This window comes from Pleurodeles waltl, chromosome 10 (assembly GCF_031143425.1).
Source record: "Pleurodeles waltl isolate 20211129_DDA chromosome 10, aPleWal1.hap1.20221129, whole genome shotgun sequence".
NCBI classification, from domain to species: Eukaryota; Metazoa; Chordata; class Amphibia; order Caudata; family Salamandridae; genus Pleurodeles; species Pleurodeles waltl.
In genome coordinates, this window is record NC_090449.1 from 267,389,595 (window position 1) to 267,413,769 (window position 24,175).

General features: G+C 46.4%; 1 protein-coding gene across 2 annotated transcripts in view; it reads left to right on the top strand.

Annotated features, from left to right (window-relative positions):
* USP7 (ubiquitin specific peptidase 7) overlaps positions 1 to 24,175 on the top strand; it is a 1,253,379-nt gene that overhangs the window by 1,065,845 nt on the left and 163,359 nt on the right. For both annotated transcript variants that reach the window (XM_069210408.1, XM_069210409.1), the window contains exon 23: positions 7,071 to 7,138. In XM_069210408.1, coding sequence (XP_069066509.1) covers positions 7,071 to 7,138 — 68 coding nt within the window. The remainder of the gene's footprint in view (positions 1 to 7,070; positions 7,139 to 24,175) is intronic.

A 24,175-nucleotide genomic window follows, 5' to 3' on the forward strand; every position in this document is an offset into this window, starting at 1 on the left:
GTGAGGGTACCAGTGCATGAGCATGGTACCCCTACAGTGTCTAAACAAAACCTTAGACATTGTAAGTGCAGGGTAGCCATAAGAGTATATGGTCTGGGAGTCTGTCAAACACGAACTCCACAGCACCATAATGGCTACACTGAAAACTGGGAAGTTTGGTATCAAACTTCTCAGCACAATAAATGCACACTGATGCCAGTGTACATTTTATTGTAAAATACACCCCAGAGGGCACCTTAGAGGTGCCCCCTGAAACTTAACCGACTATCTGTGTAGGCTGACTAGTTTTAGCAGCCTGCCACAAACCGAGACATGTTGCTGGCCCCATGGGGAGAGTGCCTTTGTCACTCTGAGGCCAGTAACAAAGCCTGCACTGGGTGGAGATGCTAACACCTCCCCCAGGCAGGAATTGTCACACCTGGCGGTGAGCCTCAAAGGCTCACCTCCTTTGTGCCAACCCAGCAGGACACTCTAGCTAGTGGAGTTGCCCGCCCCCTCCGGCCAGGCCCCACTTTTGGCGGCAAGGCCGGAGAAAATAATGAGAAAAAAAAGGAGGAGTCACTGGCCAGTCAGGACAGCCCCTAAGGTGTCCTGAGCTGAAGTGACTCTAACTTTTAGAAATCCTCCATCTTGCAGATGGAGGATTCCCCCAATAGGGTTAGGATTGTGACCCCCTCCCCTTGGGAGGAGGCACAAAAAGGGTGTACCCACCCTCAGGGCTAGTAGCCATTGGCTACTAACCCCCCAGACCTAAACACGCCCTTAAATTTAGTATTTAAGGGCTACCCTGAACCCTAGAAAATTAGATTCCTGCAACTACAAGAAGAAGGACTGCCTAGCTGAAAACCCCTGCAGCGGAAGACCAGAAGACGACAACTGCCTTGGCTCCAGAAACTCACCGGCCTGTCTCCTGCCTTCCAAAGATCCTGCTCCAGCGACGCCTTCCAAAGGGACCAGCGACCTCGACATCCTCTGAGGACTGCCCCTGCTTCGAAAAGACAAGAAACTCCCGAGGACAGCGGACCTGCTCCAAGAAAAGCTGCAACTTTGTTTCCAGCAACTTTAAAGAACCCTGCAAGCTCCCCGCAAGAAGCGTGAGACTTGCAACACTGCACCCGGTGACCCCGACTCGGCTGGTGGAGAACCGACACCTCAGGAGGGACCCCAGGACTACTCTGATACTGTGAGTACCAAAACCTGTCCACCCTGAGCCCCCACAGCGCCGCCTGCAGAGGGAATCCCGAGGCTCCCCCTGACCGCGACTCTTTGAACCTAAAGTCCCGACGCCTGGGAGAGACCCTGCACCCGCAGCCCCCAGGACCTGAAGGAGCGGACTTTCACTGGAGAAGTGACCCCCAGGAGTCCCTCTCCCTTGCCCAAGTGGAGGTTTCCCCGAGGAATCCCCCCCCTTGCCTGCCTGCAGCGCTGAAGAGATCCCGAGATCTCTCATAGACTAACATTGCGAACCCGACGCTTGTTTCTACACTGCACCCGGCCGCCCCCGCGCCGCTGAGGGTGAAATTTCTGTGTGGGCTTGTGTCCCCCCCGGTGCCCTACAAAACCCCCCTGGTCTGCCCTCCGAAGACGCGGGTACTTACCTGCAAGCAGACCGGAACCGGGGCACCCCCTTCTCTCCATTCTAGCCTATGTGTTTTGGGCACCACTTTGAACTCTGCACCTGACCGGCCCTGAGCTGCTGGTGTGGTGACTTTGGGGTTGCTCTGAACCCCCAACGGTGGGCTACCTTGGACCAAGAACTAAGCCCTGTAAGTGTCTTACTTACCTGGTTAACCTAACAAATACTTACCTCCCCTAGGAACTGTGAAAATTGCACTAAGTGTCCACTTTTAAAACAGCTATTTGTGAATAACTTGAAAAGTATACATGCAATTTTGATGATTTGAAGTTCCTAAAGTACTTACCTGCAATACCTTTCGAATGAGATATTACATGTAGAATTTGAACCTGTGGTTCTTAAAATAAACTAAGAAAAGATATTTTTATATACAAAACCTATTGGCTGGATTTGTCTCTGAGTGTGTGTACCTCATTTATTGTCTATGTGTATGTACAACAAATGCTTAACACTACTCCTTGGATAAGCCTACTGCTCGACCACACTACCACAAAATAGAGCATTAGTATTATCTCTTTTTGCCACTATCTTACCTCTAAGGGGAACCCTTGGACTCTGTGCATGCTATTCCTTACTTTGAAATAGCACATACAGAGCCAACTTCCTACAGTGTGCATTTATTGTGCTGAGAAGTTTGATACCAACCTTCCCAGTTTTCAGTGTAGCCATTATGGAACTGTGGAGTTTGTGTTTGACAAACTCCCAGACCATATACTCTTATGGCTACCCTGCACTTACAATGTCTAAGATTTTGCTTAGACACTGTAGGGGCATAGTGCTCATGCACATATACCCTCACCTGTGGTATAGTGCACCCTGCCTTAGGGCTGTAAGGCTTGCTAGAGGGGTGACTTACCTATGCCACAGGCAGTGTGAGGTTGGCATGGCACTCTGAGGTGAGTGCCATGTCGACTTAGTCATTTTCTCCCCACCAGCACACACAAGCTGTGAAGCTGTGTGCATGTGCTGAGTGAGGGGTCCCCAGGTGGCATAAGATATGCTGCAGCCCTTAGAGACCTTCCCTGGCATCAGGGCCCTTGGTACCAGGGGTATAAGTTACAAGGGAATTAATTGAGTGCCAGGGTTGTGCCAATTGTGGAGACAAGGGTACAGTTTAGGGAAAGAACTCTGGTGCTGGGGCCTGGTTAGCAGGATACCAGCACACTTCTCAGTCAAGTCAGCATCAATATCAGGCAAAAAGTGGGGGGTAACTGTAACAGGGAGCCATTTTCCTATACTCCTGTTATAGGATCCTTTTTGTGAGCAGACCAGCCATTTTTATTTAAATCTGTTTGTATGGGTTTCCTCAAAGGGTTACAACATTTCCCTTCCTTCTGTTTGTTATGCATCAATGAAACTTACATCTGGAACTCACGTTCCTCATGTGCATACCTTTGAGCCCCTCCACAGTTCTTAGGCGCTGTACCCTCAAGTCAGTCTTTCTCTTTCCTATAACCTTCAAATCATAACTTCGCATCAGCAAAGGCAAAAAGTTAGGGTGTAACCATGCCAATGAGGCATTTCCTTACAGACACCCTCTCAGGACAACAGAAGACTGACTGCAGAAAAGTGCTAAACCAGTATGGTGGGCTTTTTTCTCTGACCCCTGAGAAGACGAACTGGTGTACCCATGATGTGGACACTGTGACAGCCTGTCTGTCAAGAACAACATTTATAGACAGTCTGACCATGTCAGAGAAATCATAGTAGCTGAAGTCAAGAAAATGCTGGATTTGGATGTCATTGAACCCTCAGAGAGCCCCTGGACCGCAGGAGCAAAAGAGGTCAGCACTCTCTACTCCTAGTGGGCATTATCAGTTCACTGGTATGCCCTTGGACTCAAGAATGCACCTGCCACCTTCCAGAAGCTGGTGAACCAAGTCCTTGCTGGGCTGGAAACTTTTAGTGCAGCTTACTTGGATGATATAGCTGTCTATAGTTCATGGTTCAGATCTCGAAGGGAACTGTGAAAGACCTGCAGTGGTGGTTGTCGAATCCAGATTGGGCCAATGGCAGATCCCTCTTCCCTTCCCACCCAGATCTCACAGTAGTGACAGATGCATCACTCCTGGGATGGGGCAGCCACATGGGAGATGTAGAAATCAGAGGCCTCTGGTCTCCGGCAGAGTCCAGGCTCCACATCAACCTTTTGGAGCTCTGGGCAATCTGACTTCCATTGAAAGCATTCCTTCCCTCTCTCAAAGGGAAAGTGGTGCAGGTGTTCACTGACAACCCCACCCCCATGTGGTATTGCAACAAGCAGGGCAGAGTGGGGTCGTGGAAACTTTGTCAAGAGGCCCTTCTCCTCTGGACATGGCTGGAACATCAGGGCATTTCCCTGGTGGTTCAACACCTGGCAGGTTCCTTGAATGCCAGAACAGACTAACTCAGCCGACGATGCGTAGTCGAACACGAATGGTGTATCCATCCGGAGGTGGCGCAAGGTCTTTTCCTGCAGTGGGGAGAAACTTGGTTAGACTTGCTCGCCTCCTCTGTTTTGCGCATTAAAGTTTCCAAGGCAGCACTCGCTTGGCGACGGTTTTTGTCGTGAGTGGAATTCAGGCCTCAGGTACGTCTTTCCGCTCACACCACTTCCTCCCAGAGTTCTGAAGAAGATCAGATAAGACCAGGCCCAAGTTATACGGGTGGCTCCGGACTGGGCAGGAAGAGTCTGGTATCCTGAACTGTTGAGCATGGCCAAAGTTCCTCAGATCAGGCTGCTCCTTCGGGACGATCTTCTATCACAGCAGAAGAGGAGGGTCCTCCATACGAACCTGTGAACTCCACGGCTTCATGCGTGGAGATTGTGTGGCAACAGTTGACGTCTTTTGACCTGCCTCCCGAAGTCTGTGACGTTATCTTTGCAGCCAGGCGTCCCTCAACCAAAACTGTTTACACCTGTTGGAAGAAATTTGTGGTATGGTGCATCGACAAATCTGTTGATCCTCTATCTGCTCATCTTTCTCAAGTCCTTCTCTTTATTCTTTCCCTTGCCCAGCAGGGTTCCTCCTTGGGCACGCTAAATATCTTTCTGCTATCTCTGCTTTCTTGAGGTTACCAGATCAGCCTGCCTTATTTAAATCTCCTATAGTTGGGAGATTTCTTAGAGGCCTCGCACATCTCTTTCCTTCTGTCCCTTTCATAATGCCCCAATGGGATCTCAACCTGGTATTGACCTACATTATGTGTACACCGTTTGAGCCGCTTCACAACTGCCCTTTACGGCTCTTAACTATCAAGACTGTCTTTTTTTGTTGCCATTACCTCTGCCCGCAGAGTAAGTGAGCTCCAGGCTCTGCCATCTAAGCCACCTTTCTTGGCCATACATCTGGACAAAGTGGTACTTAGCACAAGGGCCTATTTTCTACCTAAAGAAGTGACACCCTTCCATGTCGGACAGTCCATCACCTTGCCTACATTTTATGCACCCCCCACATCCCTCTCATGAAGAGGAGAGACTCCACTGTCTGGACCCAAAAAGAGCAGTGGTGTTCTACCTTGATCGTTCCAAAGCCTTCCGGGTGGACTATCAACGCTTTGTGGGATATTTGGGTGCAAAGAAGGGGAAGGCGGTACAGAAGAGGACCATTTCACGTTGGGTACTTTTATGCATCAAAATGTGCTACCTTATGGCTAAAAAGCAACCTCCTGAAGGTTTGCGCGCTCACTCTACCAGAGCTACTGCTGCTAGCACCGCGCTAGCACGGGCGTTCTAGTCCTGGACATCTGTCAGGCAGCAACGTGGGCATCTCTGCACACTTTTATCAAACACTAGTGCCTGGACAGTCAGGTCCAAAGGGACGGCTACTTTGGCTGTTTGGTCCTGCCGGACTTCTTGGTGTGATCTTGGTTCGCAGCCCACCACCCGGGATGGTATTGCTCGGGCATCTATTCAAAGGTAAGGAATCTGCAACTGGAAGTCTCCATCAGATGTACAAGTTACTTACCTTTGGTAACAGGATATCTGGTCGAGACATATTCTAGTTGCAGATTCCTTACCGATCGCCCATCCTCTCCCCGCACTGCGAACTGATTTCTAGGGACAGGAACTTCCCCTTAAGGGTCCTAGTTTTGGCACACCACTCTGTTCTCTTCATGGCTCCGCGCTACTGGCGTGGAAAGTCATGATAAGAAACTGACATCAGTACGCCAGGGTGTTGCCTATATACGACCACGACATCATCACGGCAAACATGACGCCCGCAGAGTCAACCGACGCCAGCTGACAGTGCGTTGAGGTACTGCTCGAAGAAAAATCTCCAGATCCAGTCGGACGCCTGGGGAAATTCAAAGGTAAGGAATCTGCAACTAGAATATGTCTCTACCAGATACATTGTTACTGAAGGTAAGCAACTTGTACATTAATGCGGCCAGAAAACTGCTTTTATTATGCATAAAATATCATATATTTCTACATTTTTAACTCTATCGGGATGGTCGAGTTGTCTGTCCTTGCTTTCAACCTGTGTATTCTTCAGTTGGATTCACCACCAGAAACTTGAGTCTGCATCACTACGATTAAAGGTAAGTAACTTTTCCTTCTAAATGTAGTACTTTATTAGATCTCACCAAAACATGGGAGATCCAAAATCTATACTTAAAATGTAACTGATGTCATGTGGATTTGGCAAGAATTGTCACTGCTTGTCTAGATGACTCATTGCAGTTAAAGATCAATATTGTGCACTCTGCTAGCACCCCTTATACTTTTGCAACGATACACTGATTGGGGAAAAAGTGAAATGAAGAATTTAGGGTCTTGGCTGCTGCTCTAGCACCTGATCTCTGGAGCCACTGCCTCTTATGTGACTGCTACGGTTGCCTCACTTGATGCCCAGTGCAAATTTGTTTTCCGATGTGGAGATGTCTTGAAGCTGGAAATTCAGGAGTAACTCACTCTCGAGCCAGCAGTGTGATGCAACCACTCAAAGAGAATATCTTGGGAGTTTAGCTCTTAAGCCATGTCCTCAGTCCAGGATGACTTTAGCTCCATTGCTATTGAATGTAGTTTGGTTGTGTTGGTCTTCCATTAAGTTGTACAATGAACTAGGCAAAGGAAATTGAACAAATAGTAATTTGTCAAGGCTGGCTCAAAGGGGCTGGGAATTGGTCCTATCAATAGGTTAAAGAGTATTCCCTTCCGTTCTTGGATGTTTATCATACTACACAGTATGTGGAAATAGAAAGGAGGAATGTGTAGCTCTCCTACTCTCTTATGCCTTTTTTAGCAACACTTCCATTGTGGCGCTTTTCTCCTGCAGAACGTTTGTTTGTTACCCGACCTTTCATAGGTTTATAAATGACTTCTAAAACTAGTTTATATGGGCACTACTGAAGGGATAATTGCCATCATTGAAGTTTTCACATATCATTCATGCTAGTCTTTACTGAACAAAGTGCAGTAAAAATTAATAGTTCTATCTGTATTTTGCAGGTTGCTAAAACAGTTGCACAAAGACTCAATACAGATCCAATGTTACTTCAGTTTTTCAAATCACAAGGGTAAGTACTTCAAATGTTAGACTCCTTTCATGAAATTGGATGTGTATTAAAGCCTAAATTGGATAAATGGTTTTAGCAAGTTGAGAAGAGTGTTTGCTACTTTTGTGTATATACTAGCTAAGAAATGCAAAACTTCAATGTAAGGAAAGCCTTCGGGTTTAAATTCTCATTCATTCTAGCTAAAGTTAGCGTCTGTCCCATAGGCATATGCTAATTCAGTTAACTGTTAATTGATTAAGGAATGGTAGAGAAAAGCATTTGTCACTTATAGTAGTTTCCAAGATAAGTTGAGTCTATAGGCATAAGGTTTCATTTACAGTTTGCAGGCACCATAGGACTGACTGGGCTTCTTGGGTGTTGAGCAGGCCAGGCTGCCTGTGTCTGAACAGGGGGTTCTTGAAATCAGATTATCATCTTCCTTCATACTGGTCAGTTACATATGGTTAACCACTGGAAGGTGATCCGGTGTTATCTTGTTTGCGGAAGATTGATCACTCAGCTCCTTTACCTCCCCGGAATTCTCACTTACTATATGAATAGTCTATAACCTTACTACCTCTTTGTTTTCATGTGCAAATTGCATGCAAAAGTCGGCTTAGGTGAGACAGATACTGTATAAAACTTAAGTCAGAGGTTTTCATCCCTACCAACAAGTTGGGTACATTGGATCAGTCTGCCACATTGTTTATCCACATTGTTAGTTTTACATATGGTGCGCCCTAACACTCATCTTCCCGTTCCCCAACCCCACAAGGCCCCTCTCCCAAAATAAATGTAGGTATGTATGGAGAGTAACCACATAAGTCACTAAACCTGTGAATGTTTAAAGAAACTGTCCTCTGGCATCCCTTGCCTTTGGGTGCAGTTCTAGCCCTGGTGGCCATCCCTGCCATGTTTGCAAATCATATCCTGGCTTTGCAAATACTCAATCCTGGAGCACACTCCCCCTATATGTTTCTTGAGAATATCAGTGGGAAGAAACTCTCACTATAGACCTAGCTATCTTGCACTAGGCAACTACAGCAGTGCCCCCTTTTCAGTTTTCTAGAGTACGCTTGTATTAAACTGCAAGGACCAGAAGAGTGTGGGTTTGGATAGACCATAATCAAGGCAGGCGGGCTGATCCATTGATAGTTGATTGTGTACTACGTTCCAGAATGTGTAAAGGCCTCTGTCCATAATCTCATAGAGGGAGTGTAAGAAAATGGCCCTTGTTAGTTATTTTTTTTATACACACACACCCCCACCCATACACACACACACACACACTCCTCTCTCCTCTCTACTTCTCTCCTCTCTCCTTCTCTCCTCTCTCCTTTCCTCTCTCCTTCAATTCTTATTCTCTCTTCTCTCTCTTTGATACTGACTTGACCAAGAGTGTGCTGGAACCCTGGTAACCAGGCCCCAGCACCGGTGTTCTTTCATTAAAAATGCATCATTGTTTCCACATTTGGCACACCTGTGGCATACAGATAAGTCCCTTGTAAAAGGTACCAGTGGTACCAAGGGCCCTGTGACCAGGGAAGGTCCCTAAGGGCTGCAGCATGTGTTGTGCCACCCTAAGGGACTACTCCCCTAACACATGCATGCTGCCATTGCACATTGTGTGTGTTGGTGGGGAGAAAAAGGCAGTCAACATGGCATACCCCTCAGGGTGCCATGCAACATTGCCTGCGGCATAGGTAAGTCACCCCTCTAGCAAGCCTTACAGCCCTAAGGCAGGGTGCACTATACCAAAGGTGAGGGCATAGCTGCATGAGCAATATGCCCCTACAATGTAAGTCCACTCTTGGACATTGTAAGTACAGTTTCTCCATATTAAGTATATGGTCTGGGAGTTTGTCAAAACGAACTCCACAGTTCCATAATGGCTACACTAAATACTGGAAACTTTGGTATCAGACTTCTCAGGATAATAAACCCAAACTGATGCCAGTAGTGGATTTATTTTAAAAAATGCACATAGAGGGCATCTTAGAGATGTCCCCTGTATTTTACCCAATCCTTCAGTGCAGGACTGACTAGTCTGTTCCAGCCTGCCACTGAGATGAGAGTTTCTGACCCCCTGGGGTGAGAGCCTTTGTGCTCTCTGGGGCCAGAAGCAAAGCCTGCACTGGGTGGAGGTGCTTCACACCTCCCCCCTGCAGAAACTGTAACACCTAGTGGTGAGCCTCAAAGGCTCATGCTTCGTGTTGCATTGCGCCCGGACAAAGCCCCACTTTTGGTGGCAAGTCAAGAGGGATAATTAGGAAAAACAAGGAGGAGTCACCACCTCAGCCAGGACCACACCTAAGGTGTCCAGAGGTGAAGTGACCCCCTCCTTGCTGAATCCTCCATCTTGGTTTGGAAGATCAGGGCCAATAGGGATAGGAATGTGCTCCCCTCCCCAAAGGGAGTGAGCACAAGGAGGGTGTAGCCACCCTTTGGGACAGTAGCCATTGGCTACTGCTCTCTGACCCCTAAAACGCCCCTAAATCTTGTATTTAAGGGCTCCCTGAACCAAGCTAGTCTGATTCCTGATGACCTCACCAGAAGGACTGCTTAGCGGAAACTCCAGCAGAGACAGAAAGGAGACAACAACTGACTTGGCCCCAGCCCCACCTGCTTGTATCATGCTTCAAAGAATTTACAGAATAAAAGCAATGCGCCCTGCTGGTCCAGCGACCTCTGGAAAAACCTTCAGAGGACTGCCTGTATCACAGAGGATCAAGAATTCCCGTGGACAGCACCCCTGTCCAATGAAGAACAGAAGAAGAGACATCTTCAGAAGGACTCCAACCTCACTCCAAAAGCATGAGTCCTAACCACTCAGCACTCTATGCCCATGGCCTGGGTACAGGTGGCCCAACCGACAAGAGAGGACCCCAAGGCGACAGCGAACAAGTGCCCACCCTGGGTAGACCTCTCCACCATGAATCCTGCAGAGGGAATCCTAAGGACCCCCTGACCGCCCTGGACGAAGATAACCGACGCTAAAGGACCAACTGCACCCACAGCCCCAGGCCTTGGAGAAATCTACACCTGGTGCTTCAGCGATCAACAGGCGGCCCTCTTCCCTGTCCTACCAGTAGTGTTCCCGAGACACTGCTCAACCACACTACCACAAATAGAGCATTAGTATTATCTGTTATTGCCTCTATCAAGCCTCTTGGGATCCCCTGGACTATGTGCACACTATCTCATTTTGAAATAGCATATACAGAGCCAGCTTCCTACAGGGAGGGAATACATCGGATTGTTGTTTGTGTCCTTTGTTCCAGAATGTGTGTGTGTGTTGGAAGCTGGCTCTCTATATATTGCACAAAAGTGAAGTACACTGTGCAGAGGCTCCAGTGGATCCCCAAGGGTTTGCAGAGCCAGAAATGGAAAGGCCTAGTGCTCTTTTTGTGGTACTGTGGGTGAGCAGTTAGGCTTATCAAGGAGTCGTATTAAGCATTTGTTGTAAGCACAAAGGCAACAAATGAGACACACACTCAAAGAAAAAATCAGAGACCAATTTAGAAAAAGAACGGTTGCTTTTATATATGCTTTTAACACAAGAACTTTGTTATAAGGTTAGTTTCTAAATTAAAAATAGTCTGCCATTTCAAAAACCGGCACAGTGCGATTTTCAGAACCTTCAATGCAGTTTTACATTTAGGTACACAACTTAGGATCCAGTTTTCAGGGTTATAGACTAGCACCAATCAAGGTTCAGGTTGGTACCAAGAGTGCACACAGAGTGGCACAGGGGTGGTGGGGTGCAGAGGTCAAAGTCGGAGCCGGTGCCCAATATAGTCAATAGACACTTTTTGGGGGGGGGGGGGGGGGGATGGGATGGGGCAGAGTGTTTGAAGGTGTGCTGCTCCCAGGTAAGTACAAGCAGTGTCAGAGGTTCGTCCCTAGGCGTTGAGGCAAGCACGGGTGGGGATGTAGGCACAAGGCAGCACCAACCTTACACCTTCAGGAGCGCTTGTGTGCAGAGTGTCAACACAGCATCAGGCGCCTAATGCTATACAATGGAGACAGGGGATATCCACTTAAGCTATACTTACAGGTGAGTAAAGCAGGGTCAGAGGTCAGTTTCATGGAGTTTAGGTAAGTACAGGGGTTGGGGGGTGGGGGGGGCACAAGACAGCACCAACCTTACAACCTGAGCGGCACAGGGGCGCCTGGGTGCACAGTGCCAACACAGTATCGGGTGCCCAGTGATATTCAGTGGAGGAGATGGTTTCAGAAAGGTGCTCTGGCCAGGAGGCCGGGTGAGGACAACCCACAGCTGCTCAGGTAAGTTGAGATGCCAGGGGTCGTAGGGACACCAACAATCCAGCTCCCCAAGGCCCAGGGCCTCTGGGTTGCAAGGTTGTCTTTTGGCATTGTAAACGGCTTATCAGGCAGGTCGTGGTCAGGGGGAGTCCTCGGAATTAGGCTGCAGGTGTTGCTGTAGAGTCCGGAAGGGGTCAGCCCACAGTGGAATCGTGGTCAGAAGTTCTGGGGCCTTCTTGACTGGTGGGACACTTGGACTCGGGCCAGGGCGTCTGGTGCAGAGGTGGTTCCACGTGGAGGTTTTGCGGTTCCACAGGCAGACTACTTCTTTAGAGATTGTAAGGAAATGCCTCCTTGGCATGGTTACCACCTGACGTTTTGCCTTTTGTTGATGATAGTTATGATTGAAAGTGTGCTGGGACCCTGCTAACCAGGCGCCAGCACCAGTGTTCTTTGAATAAAACTGTAATTTTGTCTCCACAATTGGCACATCCCTGGCACACAGATGTCAGTTGTAAATGGTACCCCTGGTACCAAGGGCCCTGTGGCCAGGGAAGGTCTCTAAGGGCTGCATCATGTATTATGCCACCCTGGGGACCCCTCACTCAGCACATACACACTGCCTCACAGCTTGTATGTGCTGGTGGGGAGAAAATGACTAAGTCGACATGGCACTCCCCTCAGAGTGCCATACCCACTGCCTGTGGCATAGGTAAGTCACCCCTCTAGCAGGCCTTACAGCCCTAAGGCAGGGTGCACTATACCACAGGTGAGGACATATATGCATGAGCACTATGCCCCTACAGTGTCTAAGCCAATTCTTAGACATTGTAAGTGCAGGGTAGCCATAAAGAGTATATGGTCTGGGAGTTTGTCAAACACAAACTCCACAGTTCCATAATGGCTACACTGAATACTGGGACGTTTGGTATCAAGCTTCTCTGCACAATAAATCCATAGTGATGCCAGTGTGAGATGTATTGAGAAATGCACACGGAGGGCATCTTAGATATGCCCCCTGCATGCTAGCCCAACTGCTAGTGCTACGCTGACCGTTCTCTGACAGCCCGCCGCTTCCAGACTAGTTTCTGGCTGCATGGGGTAAGTGCCTTTGTGCACTCTGTGACCAGGAACAAAGTCCGTCCTGGGTGGAGGTGCTTCACACCTCCCCCTGCTGAAACTCTAACACTTGGCGGTGAGCCTCAAAGGCTCAAGCCTGGTGTTACAATGCCCCAGGGCACTCCAGCTGGTGGAGATGCCCTCACCACGGACACAGCCCCCAACTTTTGGCGGCAAGTCCGGAGAAGATAATGAGAAAAACAAGGAGACACCCTCCAGACAGGACAGCCCTAAGGTGTCCTGAGCTGAGGTGACCCCTTCCTTAGAAAACCCTCCATCTTGCGGTGGGCTGCCTATGCCCTGGAGACTGAACTTATAAATGCTTTACTTACCTTCTAAACTAACTTGCACTTAACTCCCCCAGGAACTGTTGAATTTTGCATGGGTCCACTTTTAAAATAGCTTATTGTGCCAAAACTGTGTACCTTACTGTTTTCATTATAAGTTCTATATTTACCTATGCGAAGTACCTTACAATTTATCTACTTACTTGAATTCTGAATCTTGTGGTTCTAAAATAAATTAAGAAAATAATATTTTTCTATATAAAAACCTATTGGCCTGGAGTTAAGTCTTTGAATGTGTGTTCCTCATTCATTGCCTGTGTGTGTACTACAAATGCTTAACACTACCCTCTGATAAGCCTACTGCTCGACCACACTACCATAAATAGAGCATTAGTATTATCAATTGTTGCCACTATCAATCTCTAAGGGGAACCCTTGACTCTGTCATTTTGTAATAAATCCAGCACTGGCATCGGTGTGGGTTTATTATTCTGAGAAGTTTGATACCAAACTTCCCAGTATTCAGTGTAGCCATTATGGAGCTGTGGAGTTTGTTGTTGACAAACTTCCCGACCATATACTTAATATGGCCACCCTGTACTTACAATGGTTAAGAATAAACTTAGACACTGTAGGGGTATGTTGCTCATGCAGCTGTGCCCTCACCTGTGGTATAGTGCACCCTGCCTTAGGGCTGTAAGGCCTGTTAGAGGGGTGACTTACCTATGCCACAGGCCCACAGGCAGTATTTTGTGGGTATGGCATCCTGAGGGGGATGCCATGTTGACTTTTCCTTTTTCTCCCCACCAACACACAATCTGCAATGGCAGTGTGCATGTGTTAGGTGAGGGGTCTCTTGGGGTGGCAGAACACATGCTGCAGCCCTTAGGGGCCTTACTTTGTCACAGGGCCCTTGGTACTACTGGTACCTTTTACAAGGGACTTATCTCTGTGCCAGGGATGTGCCAATTTTGGAACAATGGTACATTTCTAAGTGAAAGAACACTGGTGCTGGGGCCTGGTTAGCAGGGTCCCAGCACACTTCTCAGTCAAGTCCGCATCAATATCAGACAAAAAGTGGGGGTAACTGCAACAGGGAGCCATTTTCCTACAATGACTACCTAACAGGATGGGGCTGTGACATCACCTCCCTGACCTGACCACTCAATGCTCCCGGGGGCCTCTGCATATCTTGGATTCAAGAGTGGTTACTACCCTTTCCTTTGTCAAGTTTTGCCCCAAAGCAGGGACCGAGGGTCCCTGGACTGGTGCAAACTGGTTTATGCAAGGAGGGCACCAAATGTGCCCTTCAAAGCATACCGGTGGCGTGGGCAGGCTACCCTTCCCAAACCATGTAACACCTATGTTTGATGGCATGTGTAGCTGCAGATACACATGCTGTGCATTAGTCTGCCATCTAGTGTTGGGCTCTGAGTGTTACAAGTTTTTTTTTTTTTCTTCGAAGAAGTCTTTTTCGAGTCACGGGATCAAGTGGCGACTCCTCTTCGGTTCCATTGCACATGGGCATCGACTCCATTGTTAGATTGTTTTCTTTCCGCCGTCTGGTTCGGACGTGTTTCCTCTCGGTCCGAGATTTCGATTTGGAAAACTTTGCAAAACTTTATTTTTGTCGGTATTGTATAGATCGGGTTAATATTCTTCCATCAACACAGCTGAACCGTTGGGAAACAACTTTGTTCGCCCTTCGGGGCGCGTGCGCCCAACTCTGGCCTATTCTGGCTGACCGCGGCGAGAACCTCATGAATCGGACTCCATTCCGATTCTGCCCTCGGTGCCATGCAAAAGCACCCATATACAGACCAGCATCTGGTTTGCAACCTCTGCCTTTCTCCAGACCATCGGGAGGAAAACTGTTAGGCCTGTCGATCCTTCTGATCGAAAAAGACTTTGAGACAGAAGAGCAAGAAGGCTCGAAATGGCGTCGAAGAGCAGAGAACATTTCGACGTAGAGGAAGAAGAACTACTGCAGACAGCGGTCTCAGTCCGACAGTCAGAGTCGGAGCAGGAATCTGAGGAAGACAGACCCGTCACAGCTGGACAGCATGTGAGTACATCTGCCGCTGCACCCTCACAAAAGGCCTTGGGTACGCCACTGCCGGAAGGCCAAGGCTCGGCCCAAAAAAGGCTGTCGGTGATCAACCCTCCACTTCAGCACCGAAAAAGGCCACCCCTCCGAAAACCTCGGAGTTGACAAAAAGCTCTGTTTCAGACTCCAGTAAAAAAACAAATTTCGTAGTCGAAAATAAGAAAAACTGTTTCGGAGCCAAGACCTTCCTCAATCTTTTCGATCCTGAAAAGATACACTTCAGAGCCGAAAAAACCGGCATATACAGAGGAGCACGGATTTTCTAAGAGACTTCAAGAAAGCCACAAAACCTCTGAGGAGGAGTCAGAAATAGAACCAATACTTCAAATTATGGATGAGAGGCAATCCAGGATCCACATCCATAAAGAAACAGGGAGAATTGTCACAGCACCTCCTTTAAAAACAAAAAGGAAGCTAGCATTTCAGGAGGAATTGGACACTATGCAACCACCAGCTAAAGTGCCAAAGCAGAAAGAGAAGCCTGCACCACCTCACTCTTCTCCTCCTCATTCTCCGCACCTGCCTACCTCTCCTCACACCAGCCCTACACCAATACATTTGCCAACTCATTCATATGATTCACAACAGGACACTGTTGATCCATGGGATCTTTATGACCCTGATCCCATCCCAAGCAATGATCCAGACAGCTATCCCTCTAAACCATCACCACCTGAGCATAGTACTGTATATAACCAGGTCGAAGCTAGGGCTGCAGCCTATCATGGGGTTACAATGCATACAAAACCACTAGAAGAGGATTTTTTTATTCAACACATGATCCTCAACTCATTCTAGGTACCAATGCCTCCCTATGCTCACAGGCATGGTAAAAAATGCAGATCAAATTTTTAATGAGCTGGTGAAAGCATGCATTATAACACTTTAAATAGAAAAAAAGTACAAACCTACACCTTCTGACCCTGATTATATCACCCATCAGGTACCACCTGATTCTGTTGTGGTTAGTGCTGCCAGGGAGAGAGCAAATAGTCAGTCTTTAGGAGATGCACCCCCTCCTGATAAGGAAAGCAGGAAATTCCATGCTGCGGGGAAAAGGGTTGCGTCTCAAGCGGCAAACCAATGGAGGATAGCAAACATCAGACGCTACTAGCTCGTTATGATAGAGCCCACTGGGATGAGATGCGAAATATAATACAACATCTCCCTAAAGAACACCAGAAAAGAGCTCAACAGGTAGTGGAGAAAGGGTAAGCTATCACAAATAACCAGATAAGATCTGCCCTAGATGCAGCAGATACCGCTGCAGGGAGTGTCAACACAGCAGTCACTATCCATAGACATGCATGGCTCCGAAAGCGAGAAATACAACAGGCTGTGTTAAACATGCCCTTAGATTTAAAAAAAAAAAAAAAAAAAAAACATCTTTTGGGGCCAGAGGTAGACACAGCAATAGAAAAGCTATGAAAAGAATCCGACCCAACTAAAGCAATGGGTGCACTCTATTCTACACCATATAGAGGGTCATTTCATAAACCTCAATTTCGAGGTGGGTTCAGACCACAGCTCTTAGAGGCATCAACCAGACCACAGCTCTTAGAGGCATCAACCTCCAAAACAAAACCAGCCTACCAAACACAATACCAACGAGGTGTTTTTAGAGGCACATATAGAGGACAATATTCCAGAAATAGGGGGAAAATCCAGACCTCTAAGCAGCCTGCAACACACCCAAAACAGTGACTTCACTCACTCCCTTCCACTCCACACCTCTCCTAGACTACAGCAATTCCTCACACATTGGCAAAATATTATCACAGACAACTGGGTGCTATCAATTATCTGCAATGATTATTTCCTAGAATAGATACACTCCTCCAACTATTCCACCAAGGTTTCACAAACTAACCACAGAACACACAATTCTGTTACAAAAAGGGGTCCAATCTCTACTACTCAAACAAGCAATAGTTAGTTCCACAGTCTCAAGTAGGAAGAGGAGTTTATTCACTATACTTTCTAATTCCCAAAAAAGATGGCACCCTCAGGCCAATATTAGACCTCAGGCCCCTTAGTCTTTACATCCTGTCAGAACATTTTCATATGGTAACTTTACAGGATGTCATTCCACTACTACAAAAACAGGATTTCATGACAGCCTTAGACCTCAAGGATGCGTATTTTCACGCACCCTTCCATCCTGCCCACAGAAAATATCTCAGGTTTGTCATTCAGGGAAAACACTACCATTTCAAAGTGTTATCCCTTGGAATAACAGCACCAAGGGTATTCACAAAGTGTTTGGCAGTAGTGGCAGCCTACCTAAGAAGACAACATATACATGTCTTTCCATATCTAGACGATTGGCTAATACAATCAAGCAGTCGTACACAATGCCAAAATCATACGGGTTATGTAATACAAACCTTAGACACACTAGGTTTCTCAATAAACTACCAAAAATCACACCTTCAACCATCACAAATACAACCGTATTTAGGTGCAATACTACATTCTCAACAAGCTTTAGAATATCCAAATTCACAAAGGATACAAGCTTTACAAAATCTCATTTCCACAAATACAACCAAATCAAGAATACACTGAAAGATTTGTCGTGAAAATACTAGGAATGATGGCATCCTGTATTGCAATTGTTCCATGCGCAAGATTAAACATGCGGCCCTTGCAACAGTGCCTTGCACAACAATGGTCACAGGCATACGGTCAACTCCAAGATCTAGTGTTGATAGACTGCCAAACATATATGTCCCTTCAGTGGTGGAATTCTACCAATCTAAGCAAGGGGCGGTCATTTCAAGACGCTGTGCCTCAGACCATAATTACAACAGATGCATCAATGATTGGTTGGGGAGCTCACCTAACCTACCACAACATTCAAGGACAATGGGATGTCAAACAGAAACAGCTACACATAAACCACTTGGAGTTATTAGCTGTCTTTCTAGCACTCAAAGCTTTTCAACCTCTTGCACAGAAGATTGTTCTTATCAAAACAGACAACATGACAACCATGTATTATCTCAACAAACAAGGAGGGACACATTCATCCCAACTGTCCCTTCTAGCCCAAAAAATGTGTAAATGGGCAATCCACAAACAAATTCATCTATTAGCACAGTACATCCCAGGGAAAGACAATCAGTTAGCAGATATCCTCAGCAGAAATCATCAACAAAGTCATGAATGGGAGATTCATCCTCAAGTACTTCAAAAGTACTTTCAAAAGTGGGTAATAACAAACATAGATCCGTTCGCAACAAGCAAAAACACAAAATGCCAAATGTTCGCGTCCAGACACCCACATCCCCCTATTCAAGGACAATGCTCTGTCGGTCAATTGGTCAGGGATATTTGCGTACGCTTTTCCCCCTCTCCCACTCCTTCCATCTCTAGTCAACAAGTTGCGTCAAACTTCACTCAACATGATACTCATAGCACCAACATGGGCACGTCAGCCGTGGTACACAACATTACTAGATCAATTGGTAGTAAAACATTCCAAACTCCCATGCAGACCAGATCTATTGACACAAAACAGAGGTCAAATCAGACATCCAAAGCACTCAATCTAGCAATTTGGCTCCTGAGGTCATAGATTTTGGATATTTACAACTCCCGTCAGAATGTATGGAAGTTATTAAGCAAGAAAACCCACTACTAGACAGTGTTATGCAAACAAATGGAAAAGATTTGTATATTAATATCAATCTAAAAATATAAACCCTCTTACAGCATCAATACAAGATATTGTATGTTATTTACTTCTTTTACAAAAATCTAATTTAGCATTTTCATCAATAAAAATACATCTTACTGCAGTTTCTGCATATTTAAAAAATATACAACATAGCTTTTTATTTAGAGTTCCGGTCATTAAAGCTTTCATGGAAGGCTTAAAACGCATCATTCCACCCACAACACCACCAGTCCATATTGGAATCTAAATATAGTGCTTACAAGGCTTATGGGACCACCATTTGAGCCATTGCACTCATGCCAAATTCAATTTCTAACATGGAAAGTTGCCTTCCTTGTAGCAATTACTTCTCTAAGAAGAGTAAGTGAAATCTAAGCCTTTACTCTTGAGGAACCTTTCTTGCAAGTACACAAACATAAAGTTGTACTAAGAACAAATCCAAAATTTCTACCAAAAGTTGAACCACCTTTTCATATTATTGAAAAGGAGACCCAGCACATCGAAGTTTCCATTGATATCCACAAAATTATCACATTTCTTCAAAAATCACATAATTCAATAGAGTTCTTATGAAAACTTTTTGTTCTTTATTTATCCACAATGACAATATCTAATCCATCATAACCAATGACTATGGTCTTGTTAGCAGGGTCCCAGCACACTTCCAATCAAAGCTGGCCTCAACACTATGCAAAAAGTTGGGGGTGACCATGCTAACAGTGGCATTTTCCTGCATCCTCTATTACGGCAAGGGGATTACATGACAGCATTAGATCTCAAAGATGTTTATTTCCACATTTCCATACACTCGCCACACAGCAGATACCTACAATTTGTCATTTCGGGAAAACATTGTCAGTTAAAAGTACTACCACTCGGAATAACAACCATTCCAATGATATTCACAAAATGCTTAGCTGTAAAAGCTTGATTTCTCAGAAGGCAACACATCCATGTTTTCCCATACTTAGACGATTGGCTCATAAAAGCCAATTCTATCCAAAAATGCCAGCAGCATACTTAGTGCACCGTAAATATTTTACACACTTTGGGATTTACAATAAACTGCCCAGTAAGGATTTAGACTTTTCAGAATCTCATAGCCCAATTACAGGAGAATCATACTTGCACAGTAAAATCAGTGATGCAACTATTGGGGATGATGGCCTTGTGAATTGCCGTTGTTCCCCATGCAAGACTACACGTGTCTACTACAGCAGTGTCTGTCTTGTCAATGGTCTCAGTCACAGGGTCATTGTCTGGATCTAGTGGTGTTGGACTGCCAGGCTCACGGCTCTCAGCAGTGGTGGAATCCCACCAACCTTTCAGGACCCTGTGCCTCCGATTACTCAGATGCATCACAGATGGGTTGGAAAGCTCACCTCAACAGCCTTACAATACAACGGAAGTGGGATCCCATTCAACAGACTTATCACATCAACTATGTGGAGTTGCTAGCAGTCTTACTTGTGCTCAAAGCATTTCGAACACAAATCTCTCTCAAAGTGATATTAGTCCATAGAGCCAACATGACAACTATGTATTATCCTCAGAAACTGGAGGGGGGGGTGCACTCATCTCTCACCTCCATTGTCCCTTCTAGGTCAGACAGTTTGGAAGTGGTTGATTCACAATTACATTCAGTTACCGACAGAATATCTCCCAGGAATGGACAATCAGTTTGCGGGTCTGTTAAGCAGGATGCAGCGACAAGTCTACGAATGGGAAATTCACCCACAAGTACTTCACCTATACTTTCACCTCTGGGGAACACCAGAAATGGATCTCTTCGGCACTGTAGAAAACTCAAAATGCCAAAACTTTGCGTCCAGATGCCCACACCCTCAATTCAAGGGCCATGCTATGTGGATGAATTGGTCAGGCATATTTGCTAACGCTTTTCCGCCTCTCCCACTCATTCCATTTCTGGTACGCAAATTAAAACAAACCTCATTCACCATGATCCTTGTAGCTCCCACATGGGCATGTCAATCTTGATTCACAGCTTGTGGGATCAGTCTGTGGTTCCCCATCACAAACATCTCAACAGACCATACCTTTTGACTCAAAAGAGAGATCAAATCAGACATCCAGACCCCAAAACACTAAATCTTGCGTTATGGGTCCTGAAGTCAGAGTTTGGTTATTTACAACTTCCTTCTGAATGTATGGACTTTCTTAAAAAGGTCCGCAGACCTACAACTAGACAGTGTTATGCTGCAAAATGGAAATGTTTTGTACATTTCTGTCAACCTAACCGCATTGATCCACTCAAAGCGTTCATATAAGACATATTATTTGCTACATTTACAAAAGGCAAATATAGCATACTCCTCTGTTAGACTTTATTTAGCAGCCATGGCTGCTTTCCTACAATACAGACAACATATTTTTGTTCAGAATTCCTGTTATGAAAGCATTTATGAGAGTTATTCCACCCAGGGTTCCTCCAGCTCCAGTATTGAACCTTAACATTGTACTCACTAGACTTATGGGTCCAACATTTGAACCCGTGCATTCCTGTTCTTTGTCGTTCCTCTCATGGAAAATTGCCTTCTTGGTAGCTATAATTTCACTTTTCATTGTGTCAGCCTTTTACTTTAGAGTATCCATTTTTCCAAGTACATAAAATGAAGTAGTTCTTAGGACAAACCCAAAATTTTCACTTAAAGTAGTTTCACCATTTCATATTAGTAAATCAGTTGAGTTACCTGCTTTTTTTCCAACAACCAGACTCAATCGCTGAAAGAGCTCTCCAGACACTAGATTTCAAACAAGCTCTCGTGTTATATTAACAGGACAAAAAGTTTTAGAAAATAAAAACAACTTTTTGTAGCTTTTTCAGTGCCTCAGAGGTAATTCGATTTCAAAGAATGGTTTAGCTTGGTGGATAGTTAAGTACATTCAAACTTATCTCAAAGCTAAAAGACAATTACTGTAGGAAAGTACCATGTTTCTTGGCATGTTACCCCCATTTTTACCTGTATTTCAGTATGTTTTTGCCTGTCTCACTGGGATCCTGTTAGTCAGGACCCCAGTGCTCATAGTTTATGGTCTGTGTGTGTGTTGTGTATAGTGCTTAACTGTGTCACTGAGGCTCTGCTAATCAGAACCTCGGTGCTTATGCTCTCTCTGCTTTTAAATTTGTCACTATAGGCTGGTGACTTCATTTACCAATTTCAGTTGGCACACTGGACCCCCCCCCCCCTATAAGTCCCTAGTATATGGTACCTAGGTACCCAGGGCATTGGGGTACCAGGAGATCCTTATGGGCTGCAGCGTTTCTTTTGTCACACATAAGGAGCTCAGACAAACCCTTTCACAGGACTGACACTGTAGCCTGCGTGAAATAGTGCACACATTATTTCACAGCCATTTTCACTGCACTTAAATAACTTATAAGTCACCTATATGTCTAACCTTCATTTAATGAAGTCTAGGTGCAAAGTTACTAGGTGTGAGGGCACCCTTGCACTAGCAGAAGTGCCCCCACATACAAGGTGCCCCCACATAATTCAGGGCCAATTCCTGCGACTTGGTTTGTGCGGGAACGCCATTACACGAGTGCACGACATATAGGTCAATACCTATATGTAGCTTCACGTTGGTAACGCCGCATATGGCCATGTAAGGTATCTAAGATCATGGAATTGTCCCCCCATTCCAAATATGGTATTGGGGAGCCAATTACATGCATCATGGGGGCTCCACCATGGACCCCCCGGTACTGCCAAACCAGCTTTCAGAGGCTTGCACTGCAGCTACAGCTGCTGCCACCTCACAACAGGGTTATGACCTCCTGGGGGTCTGAGCAGCTCTGTCCCAGGAAGGCAGAACAAAGCATTTCCTTTGGGAGCATGGTGTTATACCCTCTTCCTTTGGAAATAGGTGTTACAGGCTGGGGAGGGGTAGCCTCCCCCAGCCTCTGGAAATGCTTTGAAAGGCAGAGATGGTGCCCTCCTTGCATAAATCAGTCTACACCGGTTCAGGGACCCTCAGTCACTGCTCTGGCACGGAACTGAACAAAGGAAAGGGGAGTGACCATTCCCCTGTCCATCACCACCCCAGGGGTGGTGCCCAGAGCTCCTCCAGTGTGTCCCAGACTTCAGCCATCTTGTTTTCCAAGGTGTGGGGACGCTCTGGAGGCTGCTGAGTGGCAAGTGCCAGCAGGTGATGTCAGAGACCCCTCCTGATAGGCCCATACCTGATAAGGTAGCCAATCCCCCCCCCCCCCCCCCCCCCTCAGTGCTATTTAGGGTCTCCTGTGGGTTTCTCTTCAGATTCTACTTGCAAGTTTCCAGCAGGAATCTTCTGCAACTACTACTTCATCCCCTGACCTCGGATCAACCGCAGACTGCTCCAGGAACCGCTGTAACAGCAATAAAGTATCCAGAAGGGCTACTTTTCCTCTGCATCTTCAACTCCAGCTAGCAACTGCAACAGTTTCCACAGTGTGCACGTTCTGGGGACTCCCTGTACCAGAAGGACTGAAGAACTCTCCTGTGGAGTGACTGAGTCACTCCCCTGCTCAAGCAGACACCTTCTAAGTCGACGACCAGTTCTCTTGGACTCCTCTCCTGGTGACGAGCGTGCTCCTTGGAACACAGAGGGTGGACCCCTTCGACACAGACTGTGCTAAGGACCTTCTGTCCCAATTTGGAGGAGGTAAGACCTTGCCTTCCCCGAGAACGACAGTACCCCTGTGCACCGCTTCGTCTTTGCCTCCTGAGGCCTCTGTGCACTGTTTGCACAATTCCTCCGTGCACAGCCTGGCCCAGGTCCCCAGCACTCTATCCTGCGACGCTCAACTCGCGGGCATGGGACCCTCCTTTGTAGTGCTGCACCAACTGCATTTTGCTCCTCTTTGTCCCCGTGTCCTCGGACTCCCATGGGTGCTGTCTGATCTTCTGAGGGCTCTCTGAAGTGCTGAGGGCCCCCTCTTCCTTCTCACACAGTTTTGAGGCCTCCAGGTCCTTCCTGGGTTCCAGACAGCGCAACTTTGACACAAAACGCGACTTTGCCGGAACTAAGGCTTGTTGTACTAATCCAGCACCAAAACTCACCTACATCCAACTTATTTTCGCGTAACATCCAGTGCATCACGCAGGAACCTGCTGACATCTTCCTTGGGTGCATTTCTGCAGTCTTCGTCCAACTGGGGACTCTTCTTTTGAACCCTCTTCTGGGTTGGCAGGGGCTCCTGTCCTTCGTGGAACTTCTCTCGACTTCTGGACTTGGTCTCCTGCCTTTGCAGGTCTTCAGGTGCAGGAATCCACTATTTGTTGTTTGCAGTCCTGCTTGGTTCTTGCAATAACTCTAATCACGACTTGTAGTGTGTCCTAAGGAAACTTGCAGTTCTTTACTCCTACTTTCCTGGGCACTGGGGTGGGGTATTTTACTTACCTTTGCTGTATTCTTACTCAGCTGGTGATTCTCTACACACTACACTTGTCTAGGGGGGAAGTTGTGATTCGCATTCAACTTTCTTAGTAAATGGTTTGTGTTGCCCCTAGACCTATTTTCTCCCATTGCATTCTATAGCATTTCCTATGGTTTGCACTATCCTATGTCTAATTACTTACTTATTTTGGTGTCTA